Here is a 22,910-nt window from a genome sequence, read left to right as displayed (position 1 = left end):
AACATTGCCCGTTTCGAATAATCTTTGGGCTGCTCCGAGTATAACATCAGGCATTGGATGTCTCGCCCGATTTGGGTATAATTCGGCGTATCGTCTTGCAGCAACGTAATGCTGCCCGTCGGATGCACCGAGTGACATTATCATGTCGTAATATTCTTCAATCGTATAGCTTGCCATGTTCTCTTAACTCTTCTTCTAATAATCGAGCGATTATTGATTTCAATATCGATCGTCTCTCCGTATTTATACGATCCTCGCGGGGGTCCATGCCCCCTCCGCGCCTCCCGCGACGAATCCGCGACCCGCGTGTCGCGGGTCGCGTGTCGCGTGTCGCGGGTCGCGGATTCGTCGCGGGAGGCGCGGAGGGGGCATGGACCCCCGCGAGGATCGTATAAATACGGAGAGACGATCGATATTGAAATCAATAATCGCTCGATTATTAGAAGAAGAGTTAAGAGAACATGGCAAGCTATACGATTGAAGAATATTACGACATGATAATGTCACTCGGTGCATCCGACGGGCAGCATTACGTTGCTGCAAGACGATACGCCGAATTATACCCAAATCGGGCGAGACATCCAATGCCTGATGTTATACTCGGAGCAGCCCAAAGATTATTCGAAACGGGCAATGTTCTCCCGAATAAACACAACGTTGGAAGAAACCGAACCGCAAGAAATTTGCGGAATACCGAAGAAGTGATTCGTGCTGTCGAGCAAGAGCCTAAGACAAGTATTCGGACTGTTGCTCGAGAGCACAATCTCTCATATTCAACGGTACAGAGGATATTACGAGAAGAAAAGTTGCACGCTTATCATTATACCCGCGTGCAACATTTAAGACCAGAAGATTATCCTCTGAGAAGAACATTCTGCGAAAATTTTCTTAGGAGCGTGGATAGAGATCCTAGATTCCCTTCTCGTATAATATTTAGCGATGAATCGCTATTTACACGAGAAGGAATATTTAATCCACATAACATGCATTTGTGGAGCGAAGAAAATCCCAGAGCTACACGAGTCAGAAATTTTCAGACTCGTTGGAAGCTCAATGTCTGGACTGGAATTATGGGAACAGAAATACTGGGCCCTGTTATCCTCCCGGATATTTTAACCAGCGGAGCATATCTGGAATTATTGGAGAATAATTTACCAGATTTCCTAGAAGAAGTGCCGCTATTGGAAAGAGAAGAAATTATATTTCAACAAGACGGTGCTGGTCCACACAATGCCAGGATTGTGACAAATTTTCTAAACAACAAGTTTCCTGGACGTTGGATGGGCCGATATGGTCCGATACGTTGGCCTGCAAGATCCCCGGATTTAAATCCATTGGATTTTTTTCTTTGGGGATACTGCAAAGAAACGATCTACAAAACGCTCCCTGAAGATGTAGAAGATTTAGAAACAAGATTGCGATATTCCATATGGTCCATAGAAGAAGACGTAATGGAAAATATTCAACAAAATTTATTGAAACGCATGAGAGCTTGCGTTGGAATGGATGGGGGCCACTTCGAACATTTATTATAAATGTTCAAAATTAATCCGCCCTTTTTAAGGCGATCAAAAACAATCCGCTCTTTTCAGAGCGACCAATTTTTTAACGTATGGAGTATCTTATTTTGCAATTAAAAACACAAGAAAAAGAGAGAGAGAATAAAACGCGATTAATTAATATGTTTTCATTTATCTATTTCATCTATTTATTTTTAACTATTTATTATCAATGACCGATTTTCGATCATTGATAATAAATAGTTAAAAATAAATAGGTGCAATAGATAAATAAATAGATAAAATAGTTAAATAAATATTTAATATTAATATTTTATATGATAATAGTAAATGTAATAAATATTTTAAAAACACTTATTTAATCTAATTAATTTTTAAATAGATATCATACGATGTATGGATATCACACACATTCATGATAATAATAATATTAATATGTTAAATGTTTATTATGTTTACCGCATTCTTCAATCGAACACATGATCGCGTTCGATAGCGCCAGTAGTACCTTAACCTACCGCAACCTACCATGACAAAAAACTGCTTGCAGTCGCCGAGTCGTAATTATCGTCGCATTGTCGCGTAGTCGCGTCGTCGCGTCGTGTAATAACGTGTCCGCGCGTGTTTCTTTCATCGAATGATTTTTAATCGCCAACAATTATTATTCGACAGTGATTAATAGTGATTAGTGATAGAGTCATTAGTAAATTTCTCGTCTCATCGAGTGAGTAAATAAATGTGATTACGTTAAAGTTTAATAAAAGAATACAGTTCATGAAAGAAGAAAAACTTTCAGTTAATAATTTAGTGTGGATTTCTTGTCTTTTGCAACGTGATATCTACGTTAAATTTGAGAACGTACGATCTATCGGAAAATTCATTTCTCCTTCAAGCAATTACAGCAATACATCAAAAGTCATCGAACAAGGTAATAATAACTATTTTTTGACGTTATGTGAAAACAGATCTCGGGAAGTCAGAGGGACAGTGTGTTAAAGGAAATTCGTGAAAAGAGAGGGGTTTTTAGTGGGTAGGGAGTACCGAGTTGGTAATTCGACTTGGTACTCGAGTCCCACATAACTCACTGGATCGACCGGTGGGTATGCATAAAATGCATTTTCCCCTCTCTCGTAAAAAAAAAAAAAAAAAAAAAAATGTACAGGTGAGTGAGCGAATGAGAGAGAGAGTGAGAGAGAGAGAGAGAGAGACAGACAGACAGACAGACAGACAGACAGACAGACAGAGAGAGAATGTATGTGTTCGCATGTGTGTCTGTGTATAGCGATCAGCTGATCGCAGCAGGCGCCCCGCGTAAGCTCCCGCGTCTGACGGTGAATCGCGCCACCCTTGCCTGCCTCTTGTATTCGACCCGTCATACGTTAACTACTTCCTTTAATAATTCAAAAACTAAGCTTCGGACGAAATTTTGTCGAAGGAAAAATCGTCTTAGAATTGATTCAAGAATATGTCATTTCAGGGACACAGGGGTTATTTTGAATCACCCTGTATAAATCAGCAAAAAAGCGTTTTTTCCTATAAAGAGCTGTGTGCACGCGTCGCAAATGTTTACTCGCGCAAGTGTATGTGTGATCCATAGGCTGCGGGAACTTGAAAGTGAGAGTCCGGTATTACTCTATCCATATTCCACTAAACTTGACCCAGTCTTTGTCTCATGATACGATATCTATATACATGATACGGCATCTATACACAGTAAAAAATAAAATGTTAATTATAACATTTTTCACATGTCCCAGAAAATCCACTCTAAATTTTAAATTAAAATAACTCATTCGTCGTATGTTTTTTATTGCCAAACTAAAAATGTTAAATAATTGACACAATATTTTACATTTATTTGTGTTAATTTGTAGTTTTGTTAATTTTAAGTGTAATATAAAAATAACATACAAATTAATTAAAAATTACATGAAAAAATAGTTACAATAACTCGTAAGAAATGTTGAGGATATTAACATATAATAGTAATTATTTTAATTTAAATTATTTGTAATAGAAACATTTGATTTTAGTAAATTTGATTATTTTTGTATGTCAAAGTTCAAGATTATTTGAAGAGTCACTTTAACTTTTCTTAGAATGTTAAACTGACTTTGAGACATGTTGATTGTTTAAAATGATTATGTTCAAAATACTCAAAATAATATTCCATTTCTAAAAGACATATACAAAGTTATGAAGGTGACATAAATGTAACACATAAAAACGTTATAAAAATAATAATATATAGGTTGTATGTTAATTTTACATTTAAGTTCTAATCAAAATGTGGTAACACAAGAAAATTTTAACATATGGATGCACAATCTTTTACTGTGTAACGTCGCGTACATTTGCATCATCTCACTTCCTTCTTCATTGAAGCCTACCTATGCGGTTGATCACGCATATAAGTTACCTGCATTCAGCACAGATAACGTGACATGTTCCTGCAGCTAGGTAACTAGGTCAAATTCATTCCGGAGACGAGATAATATAGTAGACACACGGAAGTCTTATTTCACGGTCACAATGCTGAAAAGTTATGTAATATTTCCACTGCATTTATTAAGAGTTAATGATATTTATTGCTTTTAATTAGAATTTTTTGTTGGTATAATTTTATTAATAAAAAATTCTGGTAAATATATTCACCTTTATATATGCTTCCCACCACAAATGATTTTGATCTTGACATATGTTGTCAAGGTCATGTCCCTGAGTAATATGCAAAATAAAATGCGTTTTAATTTCTTAGGGTTTTAATTATACTGGAGGTAGGGTTTTAATTGTCTTGCAAAGATACTCTATGCGTTTGTATTATAAGGGTACTTCATGCATGATTATAAATTTTCTTATAGCTCTGCAAATCTGAAATATTTAAATCGTACTATTAATTGTGCAAATGAGAGAGTTATTTTTTAATACGTAGATTAATATATTTTGTTAATATTATAAAAATAAGCTGATTGCTGGATCCTTACTATAGTAACTCCATACATATAAAATTATATTTTAATATTTATTTATTTATTTTAACATCTCTTAAGTTTTTTATTATATTAATAAAATATATCAATATATAAACATTTAATATAATATAAAATTATTATGAATGTTGTATATAATAAAATATTATATGTGTAATTAATATTATAAAATACTGTACATATAATTAATATTTAAATATACCTACTTGTATATAAATATTAACAAATTAGTGCGTTATATTAATATATGTTATTAATATTTTAAATCCTATAAAATTATTCTTTATGAATATGTTTTATTAATATACTATTAATGGTTAATTTAATAATAAATTATATGGCACAATTCTTGGAGCATGCTATCTCCATAATATTTCTATTCCACATTATGAATAAAAAACCTTTCTCAATTTAAATTTAAAAATCTGCTTCGTTATAAGAAAGACATGATTATTGATTTGATCGATTTGAGGGATTTCCTGTTGTTTTATTCATAAATCCAAATAAATTTGAAAGAGCTCGTGAACAAAAATCTAATAAATAATATTTATTTATTACATTTTCCTATATACGATACTGTAATATTATACTCTAGTGTGAATAAGTTACGTTTTTTCGTTAACTTGTTTAGAGAGAATTTACCGATACAATCTTGTAATAATATAGTTTTTAAAATTTTATTTGAATGTATATTGTAAATTATAAAAATTCTAAAATCTTTGGTAAAGGAATATATTACTTTTAAATAGTATAAAAAAATTCAAATATATATATATTTATATATATTTATAGATTTTTGTATTCTACGCGACGGTGGCCCCTTTTGGTTTAGACCGGCGCGAAATAGACGGGCCTGCTTTCTTACGGCGCTCGACCGCTAGCACGCATTTGGAGTAGGAAAAACGGCACCGTGCTTTGCTATTACATACCGTTTCTCGATCAAACGTATGACCTCAGAAGTTGTGTGTTTACATGACATACATATTTATTACAATATCGCGTACCCCAAGTGTTGTTAGTCTTTGGAAGTTTCTCGAGATATTAAGAAGTCATAACTGTGCATATGTATACTTTCCATATTACACTGATGATAATGGATAAAACATTGATTTATTGCGGCGAATTCTTATAAGGGGACATACATTTGCATCCATTTTGTTATATATCTCAATATACAGAGTAAGTCATTAAAAATTAAGTACAGCTACATGTTTGTCTTTATTTCTTCTTTCTTATTAAACTATGACTAGAGACAGCGTTGTATTTAATTTGTCCGTTTGTTCTTTTCAACAAAAAATGTTTTTACAGATATTTAAGAAGATAGTATCATGTTTGTAAAACTATTATTATGTAGCAGTTTAACAATCATCGTATCGGTCTTTTCAATTGACGATCAGATAAGCAAACTAAATGAAACATATATGCAATCATTCTATATAATACCGAAAAAATATGATATCATTTTTACATCATATGTTGAACGTTACGCTTTTCGCGGCAACTGTTATATGAGTATTAGGATAGTATCAACAAAACCAATTCGAAGAATACGCTTGTATTTAGATATACGATATGTTAACGATATAATAATGTTTAATGATCCACCAAAATTTACTGATGATGGAGAAATGATCGTTTATAAAATGATAGAATTGTCTCGTCATAATGATGTTCTCGAATATATATTCCTGGTTTATATATGGCCGGGACATTACATCATAAAATTAACCTATAGTATACGTGATAAAACAGGCCTTTTTAAAAACTTTTATAAAAAAGAAGAACAACAATGGTAAGTTAACTGTTAAACTATTAAAGTATTAAATATGTAGTAATTACAGGATGATACAATCCTGGTGCAGCATTCTATTTATTAAAAAGTGTTTTCTAAGAAAAGACTTATATAGACATGTGCCTATCTGAAAAGTTTCCATTCCTAATTATATGTTTCTTAAGATTTTAATAACAAATGTATTTTGCAATTTATTATTATTATCATTATTATTATCATTGTTTTTAAAATGAATGTAAACTGCAAATAAAAATCAATTTAATTAAATCAGCAATAATGCACGTCTTATACAATATTTTATCGTCAACAGTCGGACGAATTCAAATATTCCGGTAGTGTCTTGAATTGTTTTCAAAATCTAAATAATACAAATTCTGAAATATTTATGTTTGTTTTCATAGAACTTGCTTATTTGAAATTTAAAATTTTGACAAATATTTCATTTTCACATTATTTGCTAATACTAAACTTTGAGAAATCATTATTAATATTTAATAAAGCCTATTACCGAGGCATTTATAACATAAAATTAATCTATAATATAGCTGATGACACAGATCTAAAATATTTTTTTAAAAGTTATAATAATTCGGAACGAAAACATTTCCAGACACATGTATGAATTTTTGTATGAATTTTGTATGAATTATTTGTATGAAGTTTATATGAATTTTCTTGTTCATATATTTCATAGAAGTCACTAACAAAATTTGATTAGATCATGAACAATCACTCAATTTTCATAAACACTTTATATATAAAATTAAATATAAATATATAAAATTAAATATATATATAAGCTATATTTATGCTGTTTTATATATTTAAACATTTACATACACGCGCACACATAGTACCCATTTAAAAACAACTAAAAACATATATATGTGATTCATTTAACAAATTATCACTAAAATATGCAGTTTCTTTAACATGTATAAAATTATGTATGGAATGGTTAGGTAATATATCAATGTCAATAATCACAGTATAGTAATTAAAATCAATTAAAAGAAGTTATTGTTCTAATACTGTGTAATATTGAAATTTATTTTAATTTTATTGAACGAAATTTTTTTAATTTTAATTTACTGGAAATTTATAATTTTGATACTAAAATATTAACAATTAAATATTAATTATTTATTTTGTACCTGTATGTCCTAAAGTAAACATTTCATGACCATTACTTTTTATTAATGTCAAAATAATATCAAAATCATTATTAGATTAAGTAATGTTATACAAGATATAGATCAAAAGAGTAAGAAGAACTCTATGCCATAATTTTCTATATATATTATTTTTACATATAAATTGCATCCGTATATCTTCTATTTATTCAATTTTTAATATTTCTATGTAATTGTTGAAAATTTATTATCGTTAATTCATATTTCTAAATGTGATAGGTTGGCAACATATGTTGGTAGTAGTGGGAACGAATACATAATTCCACGTGTGCTCAAATTTGTTGCATTGTCCCCTTGGCCTGCCTATTATAATATTAGTATAAAACACGATCAAAATTATATAGTTTTTTCAAATATACCGATAGAAAAAATGGAAATGAATGATGAAAGTATGACGATGATAACACATTTTCATACTACGTTTGTAAGGCCTAATTATTTTGTATTTCTGTCTAACCGGACTATATCTTTCATGCCTGGTCCAAGTGAAAGTAAGGTCAAGGTTGATATGTGGTGTGGAATGCACTGCGCATTTGCACACGAAATTGTTCAAAATATAACTCTATACTTGTTTCGTAAATGGGGACGCCTGAATAAATTTTGGCGAATAAATCATGTTGCAATTCCGGATATTCCGGAAAACGAAAACATCATAAATCTGGGCCTTGCTATTTATAGGTAATTATATAATTAAAAAATATTAATATATTTCGAAAGATGAAAAAAGGATAATAATTTGTACCTAAAATTATCTACATATCTTTTGTCTATTTTAAAAATATTATTTAAATATATTTTAGAAAGTAAGTAAAATTGTATAAGACAATGAGAGAAATATACTTAAATGTTTATTATATCTTTAATCTGTATCAACTTATACGAAAAATAAAATTAAAATATATATATATGTATATGTATATACCCACACAGAACATAATATCTATTAGATATCTATTAGATATTCTCAATGGGCATTAGGAATATCCACGAATATATAGGAAACATTTATTAGACGTGCTTTAGATATCCAGATGTCCGCCATTCGAGATCTCATAAATATTCATAGGATATCTACATAAATATCCATTAGATATTCATACAATATTTAGTGGATATTTCTGTAGATCCATTGCATGTATACTGGATATTCATCAGATTTCTGCGTGGATATTTATTCAATGTTCTATAAATATCTACAGAATATTTAAACCAATATCCTGTAAATATCTATACAATATTCAGTGGATATTTATTATATATAGATACATTTATTACGTATATATTGATATTTATTTTTGAGTGGATATTGATTTAATGTTCTGTATATAGATACCATATATAACGGAATTTAAAAAAAAATTAACCGTCTGCGGTTAATTATATGGAGCTCTGGAGCTCCTCGCAAAAGCTAGAGGACATGCGGCTATAATAGTCTGCGCTCTTTGACCGATAAGCCGTGACTCGTGGGACCTGTGCTGCGGCCTTATATAATGTCTTAGATGGATCCCACTTTCGGGTTAGGCGTTTTCCTTTTCGCCACCTAGCGGCGAGGCGTGAAGCTCGTAGAAATATATGAATATCCATTGGATATCTTTGGTAGATTTTCAGTAGATATGGATATGTGGATTTTATATGGATGTCCAATGGATATCCTTGATAGATTTTCAGTGGACATGGATATGTAGACATTATATGGATGTCTAATGGATATCCTTGGTAGATGTTCAGTGGACATGGATATGTGGACAATATATGGATGTTCAATGGATATCTTTGGTAGATTTTCAGTAGATATGGATATGTGGATTTTATATGGATGTCCAATGGATATCCTTGATAGATTTTCAGTGGACATAGATATGTAGACATTATATGGATGTCTAATGGATATCCTTGGTAGATGTTCAGTGGACATGGATATGTGGACAATATATGGATGTTCAATGGATATCTTTGGTAGATTTTCAGTAGATATGAGTATGTGGATTTTATATGGATGTCCAGTGGATATCTTCCATAGATTTTCAGTAGATATGGATATAGGGATTTTATATGGATATTCAATGGATATCATCATTGGTTATTCAGGAGATATAAACATTTTAGACGTCTTTTAGATATCTATTGGTTATCCATAGTGGATATGGATATTAAATGGATATGTAGATATCCAGTAGATATCCATTAGATATTTTCTTCTGTGTGGGTATATACATATTTATATATATATATATATTTTATAATCATAAAATTAAAAATTATAAAATAAAAACATTAAAATAATTAAAATTAAATAACGTATTATTTTAAAGTTTTCATATTCTTTATCGACCAAAATTTAAGAAACATATATGTATATATATGTATATATATATATATATATATATATATATATATATATTGGAAGCATTATTAAGTAAGTATCGCATTATTTCGTGATGAATCATTCATACGCGCAAACATTATAAAACATTAATATATAATTAATATGTTAATTTATAGAATTATTTAATTATATTAAATTTGTAAGCACAAAATGTTTTCAACAGTAATAAGTTTTCTATGAAACATTTTTTTTTTAATTTTCAGAGATGCAGATGTTACCTACATTCAGAATGTCGATTCTGTTGCGAGTAAAATTAAAGTTGCTCACTTCATAGCCCATAAAGTAGTACAGGAATGTCTTTATTATGAAAATCCACTTTGGTCGTTATCCTCTTCGTTAAATCAGGCTATTATCGCACTTCTTGAATTATATGTCACCGATAAAGTAATTAATTTAAGCATTCTTTAGCGCAAAACTTGTAACTTACTTTTGTAACTTAACTTGTAATATACATATATATGTATCATATTGTTTGCAAGTGAGCAAGGTTTGAGTTAAACATAAAGATATATGTATATACATATATAATGTAAAAGCTCTTTATAATTTTAGCTTTATCAGAGCGTATAAATTTTTTGGTGAATTAAAATATTACGCGAAGATTCTATATTTACAAAGAAAAATGATAATTTAAAAAGAAATGCTAATTTTTCCAAGTAAATCAGTAACAAACGTAGATAAAATATTCTTATACTTTTGTGTTTCTTTTATGTATTAAAGTCACTATTATATTACATTTGTTCGACATCTTTAAGTTATTATATAAAAGAGAAATTATCATTCAGATTGCATAAATTATAGATAAAGTTATTATAAAGTTAAGCATATGTATACATATGGAAATTGTGTAATATAATTGTGAGATAATTTTGCTATATTTTATAAATAAGAAATATTTAATTTAAAAGTTATATTGTGTAGCCATTTTTGCTATTATTAATATTATTTTTGAATTATTTATTTTATATTTTAAGATTATTTTAATATTATTTATTTTATATTTTAAGAGTATAAGTAATAAAGTTTTTTACATAGAAAGTAGCAGCCCTAGTACATATTGCTGCTGTATGTAAATCTAATATCAAATGACTAAATACATTAAAATTATTTTTTATAGGCTCTCCCAAATGTCCGAATAATAGACTTGTTTGTGGTACAGTTTCAACAAGAATCCCTTCATTTTGATACTGAATATGATACATCACTTTATAATACATCATTGAACAGTGCTTTCAAAAATCCCCGTTACATTAAAGGTAAAGATATAATTAAAAATTGAGTTTTGAATATGCTTAAAAAGTTAGGCGTTATATGTAAAACTTATATATAGATTTAAATGTGTAGGTCTCATTTTTTAATATTTACACCGTAATAACTCGAGAACAGTGCGTTTTGGAAAAAATTTAAATAAAAGTTATAGGGTTTGGAAAGGGAAAGAAGGTAAAAATATTAATATATATTGGACTATTTGAATGTAGGTGTCAAGGTCCTGTGAAGGCCAATTTAGTTCTTTATAATGAGATTATCTTAATTTGTTTACATAAAACAATTCCTTATAATATTCCACGTAAAGAGTTATAAGGATAATATATCCAAAAATTGAGTAATTTACAAGATATTTTATACTTTAAATTGCCAAAATTTTACATAAACGATAAAATATTTTATAAAATATTTATTTTTCGATTATCTTACATTACTATTCAAATCAATCAATGCACACAATAAAAGAAATTAATTAAAATTAATAAAGAAAACACATAATTATTCTTAAAAAAAATGTGTAGCTGTATGTTGCAAATTCTTCACATTATTTTGTGTATAAAAATATTGAGGTAAGATAATTGAAAAATAAATATTTCATGAGATATTTTATAATTTAGATAAAATTGTCAACATATATAAAGTATAAAATATCTCATAAACCATCCAATTTATGACTCTTACTCTTATAACTTTTACATGGAATATATGAGGAATCATTTTATATAGACAAATTAGAGAGAGAGTAGTCTCATTTTAAAAAACTAAATTGATCTTCATATGACCTTAACACCTACATCCAAGGTCCAATTAATATTCTCTAATATAATCCTCTTTCCCTCTCCAAACCCTATAACTTTTATTTAAAACTTTTCTTTTCCAAAAGCCATGTTTACGAATTATTACGGTATGAATGTTAGAGTGGGACACCATGTATATATTTCTAGAAGGTATATTTAACTACACACACACACATATATATATATATATATATACACGGTGAGTCATTTTAATCTATAATCCCAATTATCTCGTTGGCAAAGCATGACAGAGAAAAAATTTTCCCACAAAAGTTGTTTGTTTCTTTAAGGGCCATAAGAAGGCACCATTGGTTTGACCTTGAAGAGTCATTTGAAGGTCACGTGAAGGTCACCTTCAATTTCTTAAATGGAACTTACATTTTCTCATTACATATTCTTGTAGCTTATCTCGAGAGCTTTCCAAAACACTATAATTAAGTACCTTTTCGTTAAGTACTTTTTGAGTTATGAGGCTTGAAATAATTTCTTAATTTTACATAAACCGTAAAATATCTTGTAAAATATTCATTTTTCGATTATCTTACCTTAATACTTTTACGTACAAAATAATGAGAGGAATCAACTGGTGTAAAGAAAACACATAGTCGTTTAAGAAAAAATATGGAATTGTTAATTGCAAATTACATATTTTTTCTTCAAAACTAAGGTAAGATAATCGAAAAATGAATATTTTACAAGATATTTTACGGTTTATGTAAAATTAAGAAATTATTTCAAGCCTCATAACTCAAAAAGTACTTAACGAAAAGGTACTTAATTATAGTGTTTCGGAAAGCTCTCGAGATAAGCTACAAGAATATGCAATGACAAATAATAGGTTCCATTTAAGAAATTGAAGGTGACCTTCATGTGACCTTCAAATAACTCTTCAAGGTCAAACCAATGATACCATCTTATGGCCCCCAAAGAAACAAACAACTTTTGTGGGAAAATTTTTTCTCTGTCATGCTTTGCCAACGAGGTAATTGGGATTATAGATTAAAATGACTCACCGTGTATATATATATATACAGGGTGTCCCAAAAGTCCCGGAACGGTCGAATATTTCATAAACTATGCACTTTAGAAGGAAATGTTTCAGACAAAAGTTGTAAGGCTTGAAGGGGCCATAAGATGGTGTCATTGGTTTGACCTTGAAAAGTCGTTTGAAGGTCACGTGAAGGTCACCTTCAATTTCTTAAATGGAACCCCCTATTTCTTGTTACTTATTCTTGTAGCTTATCTCGAGAGCTTTTCAAAACACTATAATAAAGTATTTCTTCATTGAGTACTTTTCGAGTTATGAGGCTTGAAATAATTTCTTAATTTTACATAAACCATAAATATCTAGTAAAATATTCATTTTTCGATTATCTTACCTTAATACTTTTATACAAAATAATGAGAGGAATCAATTGGTGTAAAGAAAAAACATAGTTGTTTTTAAGAAAAAATATGTAATTTGCAATTAACAATTCCATATTTTTTCTTAAAAACAACTGTACGTTTTCTTTACCAATTGATTCCCCATTATTTTGCGCATAAAAGTGTTAAGGTAAGATAATTGAAAAATGAATATTTTACTAGATATTTTATGGTTTATGTAAAATTAAGAAATTATTTCAAGCCTCATAACTTGGAAAGTACTTAATGAAAACTAACTTAATTATAGTGTTTTGAAAAGCTCTCGAGATCATCTAAAAGAATATGCAAAAGCATATAGAGTGTCCCACTTAAAAAGTTGAAGGTGATCTTCATGTGACCTTCAGGTGACTCTTCAAGGTCAAATTAATGACCTAACCATCTTATGTCCCCCTCGAAACCATACAACTTTTGTCTGAAACATTTTTCTCTAAATTGCTTCGTTTCTGAGATATAAATTTGTAACTCTTTACGTGGGCCACCCTGTAAATATATATATATATATATATATATATATATATATATATATATACAGGGTCACATTCTATAGTTAATTTTAGGTAGAGTTTACTTTAATAGAATTTTAATTTAAGACTAAGTTAGAAAGATACATGATGACAAAAATTGGGAATATACAAAAAATAATGATCTCCCTCGACATTTTCGCTGAGGAAAAATCGTTTTTAAATTGGCCAGAGAATCTGCCTTTAAAATATCAAGCATTAGTTTCGGGACACCCTGTATATATATAATTGTAATTATTATTAACTTATATGTATTATTATCTTATATTTTGATATAAATTATGTAAATGTAGGATCCAATGCATTGCGTGTGTTTCAACATGTGGTTAATGAAGAAATATTTTGGGAAACTATCCGCATATATGTAAAGAATAAGTAAGTAATATACTGTACTACTATAATTACTGTATTACAGAAAACTAAATATGATGAATGATTGATTATATATCATAAAAGTCTCAAATTTTATAGTTATTTTATAGTTATTTTTATTTTAACTTACATCGTATCTTACATACTTTATTATTAACCATACACAATTTCTTTTACCTTCAATGTCATTAAATATTCAAGATAAACTTTCAATTTACACATACACTTATCTTTTTAAAATAATCAAGTTAGGCTATTCCTATAGTTAAATTATAGTTTAAACTATAGCATATCAAATATTTATGGAAATTATAAATCATATGATTAATTACATAATTATTTATATAACTAATTAAATTAAATAAAAAGTATAATTAACGTAGCAATTTTATATATTATGGTAATATTGTGGTAATTGTATATGTTGCTTATAATACTTTTGACACTTTAACAATAAATTTTGCAAAATTTTGTAACTTTAGCAAGCCTGCTGCCAATGTTGGTGAAGTTTTCAAGCACTTTTCGTCTCCACAAATATCTCTAAACAATTTAGTACTTATATGGAAGATAACTAATTGTTTGAATGAAATATTATCACAAAAATATTATCTTGTATTGAAAATAACACGAGAATATAGTTCTCCTGTAGAACGGATACAGGTATCAATGCACAATTTAAATAAATTGGCGAATTATGAAATACCTGTAACGTATACTACACAGACGTATCATAATTTTACTGGTACTTTAAATAATACTTTATTGTCCTATTTTCTGACTTTTGGATTACGTTTGAAATTTAAAGAGAATGGCTGGATACTATTTAACATACAACAAACTGGTAAATATGTAACAAACTTATCACACTTTATAATGTTTTTAACGTAATGAAAATTTTATATTATTTTAATTATATATAAACTTCTAAATTATTTAAACATTTTTCACTTGTTATATATTTAAAACGATTGACTGTAAAATATAATAATAAGTATTCTGCTACTCTCTAAAAGTGAATAAGTGTATTATAACTGAAAAACAGTAAATAGTCACTCATTATAGCAGTTATAAATACAGCACTGTAAATCACTACCATTTTACTGAAAGAATTAGTAATATTGACTGTCTCAATCAGAGTATCAGTAATATTTTATTTATATTTATTATATTAAAAATTTTATATTACTTATTTATATTACTATTTATATTATTACTATTTATATTACTTATTTATATTACTTATTTATATTACTATTTATATTATTTTATTTATATGCATGTTGAACTTGTTATATTAAATAGATAATGAATGGATCATTTTCGTTTATTCGCCGGATATTGATTTGTGTCCGACTTATAAAATCGATTTAATATCTGAAGTTCCTCTGTTCAGATTGTATCAGAAATTAAATTGAAGTAATATTTTTAATTTTATCTGTCGCCCTTTGCAAACTTTAATTCTCATGACTAAAACTGAAATATGAAAGATACACTGAAAAAATTGTATTCTCAACTTAAGAATATGCCACTTATCTTTAGAATATATACTAAAATAGGTGCCAAGAGCATCTCTTCTTGGCACCTATTTTAGTACATATTCTAAAGATAAGTGGCATATTCTTAAGTTGAGAATACAATTTTTTTCAGTGCATAGCACATCGTAGCGGTAAACGAACGAACTAGCGATTACTGGTTTTACAATGAAATTTACTGGTTTTACAGTGAATTTTGCTTCTACTGACCATAATCAGTGAGATATCAGATGAAGTAACAAAAAATAATCGTTTCCACTGAAGGGAGGGGGGGGGGGCAGTGCAATACTCACTGACTTGCTTCTCTTGTCAGTGAATCTTATTTTACTTAAAATTAGTGATATTTTCATTGATTCACTTTTAGAGAGTACATTATCATTTGTAATAAAGATAAATACTACTTTTTGTATAATATTCAATAACAAAGTTATATATACTTACAAATGTATAGTAAATTAGATAATATATCTTCTGTGATAAATTTAAATATGTAATTTCAGAATTTCATTAAATTTCTGCAATGCATTTAAATCTTCAATAAAATTGTGTTTGTTTTGATGTTGTATATTGTTAGGCATGGATATTTTAATTAAAATTTAATTACATCAAAAACTTTCTTTTCATTTTGCTTAAATAGCTTTTTTAAATGCATAATATAATTCTTTAAAGTAAGATATAATTTATATAGATGAATGTATATATAAAAATAAGAATTTTTTTATCTAATTAATAAATTTATTATTTGATAATTTAATCAACTTATTTATCATGTTATAAACTATTGCAGATCAATTTTATTATCAATTTTATCATTTTGGCCATACATACATTTTGTATTACATAGCATTATTAAATAGCATTTTGTGTGTGTATGTGTGTGTAAATTTTAAGCTACATAATTTTAAACCATTTATAACCTACCGTTTAACACAAAATGTAATGATTATAGAAAAACTTATTTATTTTAATTTTAGATTATGTTTTTATATGAATATATAGATAATAACAAATAATGTTATGTAATATAATGCAAATTGATCATTATTTATATAATTAAAAAATTGGTTTAAATTTATATAAAATTTCTTGTACAACTATTATATATACTCAATTTTAGTGCAAAGTAATTTCATATATATAATATTTTACAATCTGGTTTTCCTATTTATTTACAATTTTTGATACATCTTTTTATGTGTGTTAATGTATAAAAACAGATACTTAGGCCCAGTTCAACAGTGGCCAGTTAGCTTAACTAGTAGTTAAGTAGTGATGCCACCCACTGAAACAAAATTCGGTAAGCTATTTACAAGGTTAGATTTTGACAAGTTTACTCGTCCAATATCTTCAGCCAAGCCTCTTCTTTGTCTCTGACACTCACAGCATCAGTCCGCTTATTTTCTATTATCAATTTATATTTTTTTATTAATGATACAAGTACCAGTTTTTCCTCATGACAAAAATTTGGTGTTCGTATACGATTTGTGATATCCATTTTCGATGAATATCGTAATGAGAACGAAGCTGAATATTAATTAAAATAGCTTGTAAATAGCTTACCGAATTTTGTTTCAGTGGTTGGCATCACTACTTAACTACTAGTTAAGCTAACTGGCCACCGCACTGAAAAAAAGGCTTGGTTATAATAATCCAAACTTGATAAATGTTACCCACCGCTGTGGTGAAATAGTTTCAACTAAACGTATAGGTGATTAAGACGAAATTATTTAATTATTTTTAATATTTAGTGAACTCAATTAAACGTAAAATATTTATAACTATTTTTGGAAAATGTTTATAACTATTACTAAATATTTTGTTATTATTATCATACTTGATGATAAAACCTAAATATTTCAAAAAATGCATTACTAAATGCATCTCATAGATTTACCCAGAATTTTTTTTTAGTATGTTGAACTGGGCCTTATATTGATAAATCTATTTGAAAGAATTATATCGTTATATATTCATTTGTTATCGATAGGATATTATCGAGTCAATTACGATATCGAAAACTGGCGAAGAATTACAAATTATCTAAATTCTGAAAATTATATGAAAATACATGTTTTGAATCGTGCCCAAATTATCGATGACGCTTTCCATTTAATGATAACAAACCGACTTAATTCCATTGTATTCTGGAATATTACGAAATATCTATCACGAGAAACAGACTACGTGGCATGGTATCCCATGTTCAAAGTTTTGGAATATCTGTCCAATATCTTTCTATTTCGGGAACCAATATATTTTAACATCAAGGTAATAACAAATATTATAAACAATATCAACAGTGATGTATTAAATATATTAAAACGCTTTAAACACATTACTTATGTATTACACATATTAATATTGTGTGCATTTATGACAATAATTATTAAGTGCTTTCCGAAAAGATACATACAATAAAATACATGTAGATAAAAAAATTTGATTACGATTTTTAAATATATTTTGGATGAATGATAAGTATCTATTAGTAAATTAATATTCGAATAGAGTATGTAATAATTATAAAAAGTGCAGAGGAAAATAGAGAAAAATATGAAAATTGTTACCATTTTTAATCACAACATGATATTCATAATGACGATTTAAATATCATTAATTTTTAGATAGAAAATTGGTAGGAAACATATATGTACATTAGTTATTTGTGTGTTTAATACACACACAAACAGTTAAAAAGTTATTAAATTATATTATACATATAATGTCTAAATGTCTACATGTATGTCTATATGTCTACAAAATATGCATTTTTGTATGTATATTTTGATATGGACATGTGTGCATGTGTTAAGCATATGTGAATGTGCACGTAAGAAAAATTCAAATTTGCGTAAATACGTATACAATATAAGTATAGCTAATAGATATCTTTATAAAAAGAAATTTAGAATTGTTTACCAAGACAAAACGTTCTTAATATATAAAACCATGTAAAATACATTTGCGCAAGATATCTTTCGGTATGGCAAAATATAATGCAAGAATCGAAAAATATAAAATTTATATCAAGTAACAATATAAATACATATAAATATATATATATATATATTTATATATTTAGGGGAAAATGCTAAACTTACTATACGATTTGCTTGATAAACTAAAATACGATGAAGTTTCTAATGAACACGATCTTACAAAGAGTTTAAGAATGGAGGCTGCGAAATGGGCATGTAATCTTGATGGTCGCATATGCATAGAAAATGCCCGACATAATTTAAATCGACATCTCGCAGATCCCGAAAAGAACACGTAATTTTTCTTATATATTCTCGGTTATGTTAATTTAATTGTTTTGTAGATACATGTGCAATGTTTATTACATTATTTATATATCAAAATTATATATCAAAATTTAAATTTATTATGTTATGTTATGAAATTATAATTTGTTAAATTATTTAATCAAAATATAAGATTAATATGTGCAAAACTTTTATATTAGAATTTGTTTTTTGTTAAATCTCGTAGGCTTTTGCCATGGTGGAAAGAATGGACATACTGTCAAGGTTTAAAAGTATTGTACTATTCTCTTAGCAATGAAGATTCTCCTTGGTGGGGAGTATATCGTCTGGGAAAAGAAAAATTTAAACCTAAACTTTTAAAATTTCTCTCTTGCCCTGAGGATTCACAATTTATGAAAGACTATCTAAATCTAATAAAAAATGATAGTACAACATCGATTATGTTTTTAAAAGATTTTTCCGATAAAGATTATATTAATTATTTTTTTTTTACAATTGCGAAGCATGCAAGGGATCCTGTAATACTCAATTTCATATTACATAATCTTGAGCATATAAAACCTAAGTAACACAGTTTTTTCTCCGTAAATATATATCTATCATTCAACAATTTATTTGTGTATCAATACATTTATTGTTTTACTGTTATAGACAAGTCAGCGAGTATGCAACGTTTATTATTATTATTAATCATGTGTATTCCACAAATCAACTCGAAAAGGTAAAAATTGCCTGTGCTTATGTACATATATATATGTAAAATAAATAACCATGATGCGACATCAAATATTGCTGTTTAATATCATCAAAATGATCTGTTTTAGATAAACGACTTGCTAACAGATAAATTTTATAAAGTGACGCAAGTTGAATTAAATGAATGTAAGAAGTTATGGTTTTTTGTGAAAGAAAAAAATACGAAAGTAAAGGTAAATTTTATGAATATCATTATACTAATATTTCATTTATTAATCATTGATCTTTTTGTTTTCATACAGAATATATTAATGTCACAGTATCTCAAAGTAATAAGCAGAAATTAATGTCATTTAATTTTTTTTATAAAATAAGCGTATTTTTATTTCTAATTTCCGAAAATATATTATTTTGAAAATATGTAATTTTTAATGAATGAAAAAGTGGGAAAGAGTGAGCGAGCAAGCAAAAGCAAAAGAGAAAGATAATTTCTTTACTTGGAAATTTTAGTGAAAATCGATTTATATAAATTTTAAAAAGAGAATTTACAAGCTTCAGATTTAAATCTTAGTTAGTCTAGATGTTTAGCTCTTAGTTAAATAAATTTAAATGTTTTTCAATATGATTGAGAAAGTATTACGTAATGTGATTCGCATACTTTAATATTGCACAAGCCATTTGTTTACTAAAATAAAAATTTAATTAAGGTGGATAAGTTAAGAAGAATTAATGCACTTGCTAGATATAACAGTTATAATATTATAATATTATAATGATATTATCTCTGTGACAGCTGCAGCTCATATAAATTTCTAATTTTATTTTTAAAATTTCTAATTCTAAATTTTGATTTTTATTTGTTGAAAGTTACTTGCAAAGTATTATTTATAAACAGTGTTTTCCGTTATCTGGATAAAATTATCTAGATTTTCACCTAGATGCAATTATTGTTTATTTTATCTTTTATCTATATAATTCAAGTTTGTGGTATCTTTATCTGTATCTCAGATATAAGAAAAGTGATATCTTTTATTAAAACACATAAGATAATGTAATCAGTGTGCACTGAGTACAATTTCTTCAAACTAGCAATTTACCGGCCGGCTACTCTAATCGGTCAATTTCAACATTTCAATCGTAATCGAGCCCGCAACCTATAGTGTAATACGGATTTAAAAGCGTTCCACTTAATGATCGCGGAACTCGTAAACATAATGTGTCTTTGTTTAACTTTTAGCGAACAACAAGGAGAAGATGATTTTGCGAGCGTTGCGATTGTTAAGTGGAACGTAGCCATAATCACATTGGTCGATTGACATTGACATTGTGGACACGGCCTATACTCGTTATTATTGTCAAATGAATACATGCTTATTTTCTGTAACTTTTTGTCTGGAGTGTATTATTTTTATATATCCTAAATTGTCTTAAATATTATCTTAAAAGTATCTAGATAAAATATTTAACTAATACATCTTTTATCTAGATACACTCAAACCGAATTATCTTTATTTTATCTGAGATACATGAGTATATGATTTATCTAATCTGTATCTAGATTATTTTAAGTTACCTAAGCGCAACACTGTTTATAAGCATTCCTTGCAAACAAAAGAGTTGTTAATTAAAATATAGTGCAACACAATGCACATAATATAATAGAACACATAGTACAATAGAAGAATGATTTTATTCTCATTTCAGCAAATTTGTAATTTTCATAATCCATAATTATTATTTATTCCTATTATGTTTAAGATTATTAATATTATTGTATGTATTATATATATGTATTAAATGTATTAAAATTATATATACAGGGTGTGTCATTTTAAGTGATGCAGCTGAATATCTCTTAAAGTAAAAGAGATTGGGAAAAATGTTTCAGACAATAGTTATATGGTTTCGAGGGGGACACAAGAAGATGCCATTAGTGTGACCTTGAAGAGTCAGCTGAAGGTCACGTAGAGGTCACCTCCAACTTTGTAAATGGGACACCCTATTTCTTCTTGTAGCTCATCTCGAGAGCTTTCCAAAACACTATAATTAAGTTAGTTTTCATTAAGTACTTTTCGAGTTATGAGGCTTGAAATAATTTCTTAATTTTACATAAACTCTAAAATATCTTGTAAAATATTCATTTTTCGATTATCTTACCTTAATACTTTTAAGTACAAAATAATGAGAGGAATCAATTGGTGTAAAAAAAACACATAGTTGTTTCGAAGAAAAAATATGTAATTTATAATTGCAAATTACATATTTTTTCTTCGAAACAACTATGTGTTTTCTTTACACCAATTGATTCCTCTCATTATTTTGTACTTAAAAGTATTAAGGTAAGATAATCGAAAAATGAATATTTTACAAGATATTTTACAGTTTATGTAAAATTAAAAAATGATTTCAAGCCTCATAACTCGGAAAGTACCTAATGAAAACTAACTTAGTTATAATGTTTTGGAAAGCTCTCGAGATAATCTACAAGAATATGCAAAAGCATATAGTGTGTCCCATTTACAAAGTTGGAGGTGACCTTCACGTGACCTTCAGCTGACTCTTCAAAGTCAAACTAATGGCACCGTCTTATGTCCCCCTCGAAACCATACAACTATTGTCTGAAACATTTTTCCCAATCTCTTTTACTTTAAGAGATATTCAGCTGCATCACTTAAAATGACACACCCTGTATATACACATACACGAGATAATATTTAATATAATATTTATTAATAATTATTGGCTATTCACACTAATACTTAATACCGATATAATCTGTTTTAGACAAGCAAATTAACAGAATTAGCAGAAAAGTTCAGATGTATGCAGCAATATATTTCAAATATTGAAAGCAAGATACAAATGCGCTTTTTCGAAATCAAAAGTCAACAGAATTACTTTCAAAATTTTGTCAAATATCAACAATAACCGTTTAATAAAAGTAACAATTGTGACGCGAATACATCTATATATCTTTTTTACAAATAGCTTTTTATAATGTTTATAGTTTTCGATTTATTATTTATGCTTAATAATATATAATTAAATGCACGTGCATTAACAAGGATTCATTTTAGCCTGCAATTCACTGATGTTTTTATTTCCTTATTAACATGAAGTAAAGCAAAGTGTAAATTATATTCATAATAATAAT

The 22,910-nt window shown here is 27.9% G+C and overlaps 1 protein-coding gene across 1 annotated transcript; it reads left to right on the top strand.

Annotated features, from left to right (window-relative positions):
* Positions 1-6,040: 6,040 nt before the first annotated feature.
* On the top strand, positions 6,041-22,684 carry LOC145961634 (aminopeptidase N-like). Its single transcript, XM_083082060.1, has 12 exons — positions 6,041-6,302; positions 7,715-8,173; positions 10,085-10,265; positions 10,999-11,137; positions 14,184-14,265; positions 14,745-15,103; positions 17,782-18,062; positions 18,877-19,067; positions 19,287-19,625; positions 19,712-19,781; positions 19,885-19,989; positions 22,541-22,684. Exons 1-12 carry the CDS (start codon positions 6,100-6,102, stop codon positions 22,682-22,684), a joined length of 2,553 nt encoding a protein of 850 aa, XP_082938186.1. The 5' UTR covers positions 6,041-6,099.
* Positions 22,685-22,910: the final 226 nt, after the last annotated feature.

Source organism: Camponotus vicinus, unplaced genomic scaffold, assembly GCF_025532165.1.
Source record: "Camponotus vicinus isolate PSW18456_S1 unplaced genomic scaffold, iyCamVici1.0 SCAF_11, whole genome shotgun sequence".
Lineage (NCBI taxonomy): Eukaryota > Metazoa > Arthropoda > Insecta > Hymenoptera > Formicidae > Camponotus > Camponotus vicinus.
The sequence above is the reverse complement of the archived record's forward strand: the minus strand, read 5'-3'. Positions and strand labels throughout refer to the sequence as shown.